This window comes from Glandiceps talaboti, chromosome 13 (genome assembly GCF_964340395.1).
Source record: "Glandiceps talaboti chromosome 13, keGlaTala1.1, whole genome shotgun sequence".
NCBI lineage: Eukaryota > Metazoa > Hemichordata > Enteropneusta > Spengelidae > Glandiceps > Glandiceps talaboti.
This window is the reverse complement of record NC_135561.1, coordinates 4,167,501-4,172,500: the sequence shown is the minus strand read 5'-3', so window position 1 is coordinate 4,172,500 and position 5,000 is coordinate 4,167,501. Positions and strand designations below refer to the sequence as shown.

The following is a 5,000-nucleotide window of genomic DNA, read 5'->3' as shown; positions in this document are numbered from 1 at the left end:
ACGTATAAAAAGCAAAATTTAAACTATAACTTGAATAATGAGCATACAAGGACTGTAAATACACAGCATAAGAAAACAAGCAATACAAAACACTGTAAGTTAATACAAAGTAGGTAAAAACAGCACACGGCAATGTTAACAGAAAACAAAACAATCGAATGTTTTACAAGTTCAGAAATAAAGATTACAAATTGCTACTCTTGAGATTGTGTTTGAATTGATTAGCGATATTCAGATAACCAATAGGTCTTTTTTCAACTGTCCTGTCCTTACTACTTCAGAAGGCTTTATTCTCAACATTGGACTGAAAACTCTGGGATACACTTTTTGAATTAATGCTGTTGTCGTGATTTTTAGGGAAAAATACAAAACCCAACATAAAATACCTGTAATGGTCGCCCTATCTTTTCGATGACCGCTGTCATAGAAACATCTTTACAACCAGCATGACATGGTGAAAGGTAAGTTATTCCATCATTACCACAAACCGGGGCAAAATCGTCAACTGAACATTCGCAGTTTGCGTTGCAATAAGACGTAGAGTCTACAGTCTGAAGGTTTTGGGAATCTCTAGTTACGAACAAATAGAGATACACTCTAACTTTAAGAGATTTATGAGAATGTCAACATAAAAACAACACAAAAATACTCATTGAACACAGAAATGGAGGCAGTCGTGTTCTGTCGTATCATGTAATATCATGTTGTCGTGCCACGTCATATCATATCATAATAATTATTATCATTCATATTATATCATATCATATCATATCATATCACATCACATCACATCATATCACATCACATCACATCACATCATATCACATCACATCATATCACATCATATCATATCTTATATCAGAAAGGACAAAGTAAGTCCATGTATGTATACTCACTGGCTACTATAGGGTACAAATACACCAGCAATATTTGGATTTTCGCACCACAAGGCAAAGAGTATAAGAGTTATAGCAGTTCTTATGCAAGCTACAATCAACACCATTCTGGTACAGCCTTTACGAGATAGTTTCAGTTTCTTGACGATAACACCTCCCAAAAATATTCCTACCACCATCGATGGAACAACTATAATACCTGCAAGTATTAAATGAAAGCTTGTGTGTATACGTCCCAGTCGCGACGAAGACCAGGACAATGTAGTGACGTAGAACAACCAGAGTATATTATCCATATTATCCTATGTTTTCACACCTTAGCCGCCTGTATACATCTGCAGCTAAATATAATATTTACACTTTTGCCCTAAAGGTATAAAATGCCATTTGATTGATTAACATTTCAAGAATATATGTTTTTCTTTTCCTTCTTCAGCAGTGCCATATTCTAGGTGTACCAACATTTATCACTTCGAAACTATCAAGAAACACTCCTAAAAAATAATTATGAAACAAAGCGCGCACCATAGTCCAGAAGTCATTTGCGGCCACTTGAGGGTGTATGCCTATCACGAAATATTTTTGACACTGTTTTGTTAGATAAAATTAATCGAAATATCGTAACCCTGATCATTATTGAATCACCTGTAGATCAATATATTTAATATAGTCGTACACATAGTGTATTGTGCAATATAAGTCTAATCAAATTGATTTTTCGGTCCGCACCAAAAAATCACCTATTACGTCTAGATGGTCTCGTAGTAGAACCCTTAGCAGTGAGAGTCTGGGTAACGAAGACTACATACCCATTAACATGGATGCATAACCAGCAGGAAGTCCAAACTGTCGTTCCATGTACTTTGGTGTGAAGACAGCAAATCCAGCGACGAAAGACATGTCAAAACAGGTTCCGAAACACAGTGACATCAACGTTACATTTGAGAGAAGTCTCCACAGTGCTTTTGGGAGTCCTGTCAAGAAAGTAGGATGTATTCGATAAACAATTAATCAATTAATAATCGTCCAGGCATCCAACCCCTCCCCGGCACAAACACAAATACACAGAGGCATGGTATAACTATATGCTAGGATACAGATAGACATGCGCACATATACACATACCCCCCCCCCGCACATGCATTCATACACTACCCAATGTGTATCTGTATGTGTATGTGTCTGTTTGTATGTGTCTGTCTAGATGTGTGTGTGTGTCTGTCTGTCTGTCTGTCTGTCTGTCTATGTGTGTCTGTGTGTGTATGTGTGTGTGTGTGTGTGTGTGTGTGTGTGTGTGTGTGTGTGCGTATGTGTGTGTTTTTATTCCTGATCATGTGTCTGTATTTAGTTATCAAACTGTTTTTACAGAAAGTATTAATCGGCATGTACTGAATTCTATGTCACAATTGAATATTGAATATTGTCAAAGTTTACGTATACCACAGGTACGCGTAATATTGGCTGGATTTAGATTTGTTACAATTTATTGTCGACAGAGGTATGGACTGTAGAATAATGCTGAGCTACATCTTAATGCATCCTCATTACACTATGCTTGCTTGATACAAGGAAACATGTTTCTATATACTGGTAGAATAATAGGTAATGGTATATCTTCACCCATCTATACAAGCAAAATAGATTAAAAGTAGTAACATCATTCATATTCGTAAAGTCATATTCTATGTTTCCACCCCTACAAACAAGATGACGTGTCCCTATGACGTATGCTACATCATCTGTATATACATCTACACTAACAACCTTTAATTTTTTCTTTTAGGCTCGTTCCACTTTCTGTATTTGATACTCTGCTCTTGGTTAGCTTCTTCTGTCTTAGCTTCAATATAGAATGCCTAGAACGAGGATACCTTGGAAATCCAAACATCGGAACAGCTGTGAAAGTGAGAACTGCACCAACCAATAGGAATCCAGCCCACCAAGCACCTACCCACCTGGGATCACCTGGTGATAGGGTGGCTATCAGTGATTGGTCAATCCGGTAGAAATCAACATAGCGTTTCAGTGTAACTGAGCTGAGGATAAATCCTAACATTGGTCCAAGCATTGAACACGTAAACATAAAAGCTAGAAAATAAACGATGATAAAAATGTTAATTTCATAGAGAATAAAATCATGATGTTTATATGCCGTTGAGATATTCTAATCCTGCCGTAGAGGGCGTCGATTAAAAGAATCGTAAAAATGAAGAAATACTGGGTCGGTTGGGTTATGAGAAGCTTAGAATTAAATGAGGTCGCCCTAAGTTCCACTTGGATTTAGCAGAGCTGTTGGTGTTCATTTCAAATTCAGAAAGTATGTCTTGGTTTCCAAATTAAAAAAACATTGGTTCTTTGGCTTGGTGTAGATAACGTCTAAGACAAAACAAGTATCTGGGCTACAGTATATCATTGCATCTGGTGTGTAATGTTATGATAAAACTTTCCAAACTGTATACTTGTTTGTTTATATATATCAGCAATGTATACAGCAGCAATGTACATTACCTAAATAGACCGATGTTGCGTGTTTCTTGACTCCGTCATCAATATATGTCGTTCCAAGTGTAAAAAATGGTGTTGATCCAACACCTACAATTAATTGGCCAATCATAAAGAAGAGCAATGTATGGTTACTTAAACCACCTTGACTATCACCGTCGTCGCATTGTTCATCTCTGCTGTTGGTGGCGTTCTCTCCTGGTAGGCAGACCTCCGTAGAAGCCTTTCCAGAATGGTTAAGGTGAGACGATGGGGGAATCAGTGGCGAAGACATGAATTGGGGTAATGACGTAATGATTGAACCCAATCCAACCAGAACAAAGCCAATGCCAATAATTCTAGGTCGGTGACCTTTTGAGCCAAAATACGTCACAAATAATATAGTCGCCATTGATCCAATCTCATTGAACATCAAGAGAGTTCCCGACATTGAACTTGGAAGTTGATAACGTCGTTCGACAGTAGAAATTGTACCCGACAAATAACCACCGGATACACAAGTTGATAACAACAAAGACAGTGACAAAAATATCACGAAAGGTTTTGGACCCCCAAATTGTTGTAAACAACGTGGTTGGCAACAGAAATATCCACAACGAATATCGTCTGGATCGTCTTCTTCCATTTTTGTAAACGAACTTTCAGAAACATAACACTTGTTAATTCCCAGTGCCTTTCCATTTTCTTGTTTCATGGTACCTTCAAATTATTTCCAGGGTGCTCTAAAATTAGAAATAAAAAAATGGGAAAACTATTTTCTAAAAGGAAAAGTCACCGATCGATGATGATCTTACCATTCTCTCAAAAACTTTGCAGCTTTATTTACTAAAGAATATACAAAAATCTCCCCCTTCCTCCCGAGTCGAACGAAAATATTTTCAATTCAGTTTGCAATTTATTTGTCAGTCATTTGTGAGGCTCCTACTATTAACTAACTAACTAACTAACTAACTGACTAACTAACTAACTAACTAACTAACTGACTGACTGACTGACTGACTGACTGACTGACTAATTATAACGGACCAACTAACTAATTATATAACTAACTGGCTCGCTGACTGACTGACTGACTGACTGGCTGGCTGGCTGGCTGACTGGCTGGCTGGCTGGCTGGCTGGTCCCCTCTGCACGCCTGCCTACCTGCCGTCTTGCCTGCCTGACTGTGTTGCTGGTATTGACGACTAAATAAGTTTAAAATTGATGTTCTTATATGTATACACATACAAAAAAATTGAATCAGTAGCCCTGGAATAAACAATTAGTAGGCATTTATTATCGGTGAAATCACAATAGTAGTTTGTAATTGGTCAAAAAAGACACCAATGTCGTCATAATAATCAGAAACTACACTTATCGTCATTTCGATCAGAAAATAAAGTGCACTTATCGATGACGTCATGGTGATCATAAAGTACTCTACTCGAACGTTGAACCTGCTTCGTAAGCCTCGTTATGGTTTCATATTTATCGTCTTTATCCAGTGTGTCAATAGATAGCCAAGGTATTCTGTAAGGCTAATAATGTTCTTTATTTTAGTTTGATTATCAGTTGAGATAATATCTTTGAAATATAACATATTTGTGATTGCATAACGGTGTT

The 5,000-nt window shown here is 37.3% G+C and overlaps 1 protein-coding gene across 1 annotated transcript in view; it reads right to left on the bottom strand.

The window, feature by feature from the left end:
* The window catches only part of LOC144444928 (solute carrier organic anion transporter family member 3A1-like), a 6,450-nt gene extending 2,358 nt beyond the window's left edge, over positions 1 to 4,092 (bottom strand). The window contains exons 1-6 of the mRNA XM_078134480.1: positions 3,405 to 4,092; positions 2,768 to 2,984; positions 2,456 to 2,520; positions 1,706 to 1,870; positions 897 to 1,095; positions 387 to 570 (exon numbers count right to left, since the gene is read on the bottom strand). Coding sequence (XP_077990606.1) covers positions 387 to 570; positions 897 to 1,095; positions 1,706 to 1,870; positions 2,456 to 2,520; positions 2,768 to 2,984; positions 3,405 to 4,092 — 1,518 coding nt within the window. The remainder of the gene's footprint in view (positions 1 to 386; positions 571 to 896; positions 1,096 to 1,705; positions 1,871 to 2,455; positions 2,521 to 2,767; positions 2,985 to 3,404) is intronic.
* Between the last annotated feature and the right edge of the window lie 908 nt (positions 4,093 to 5,000).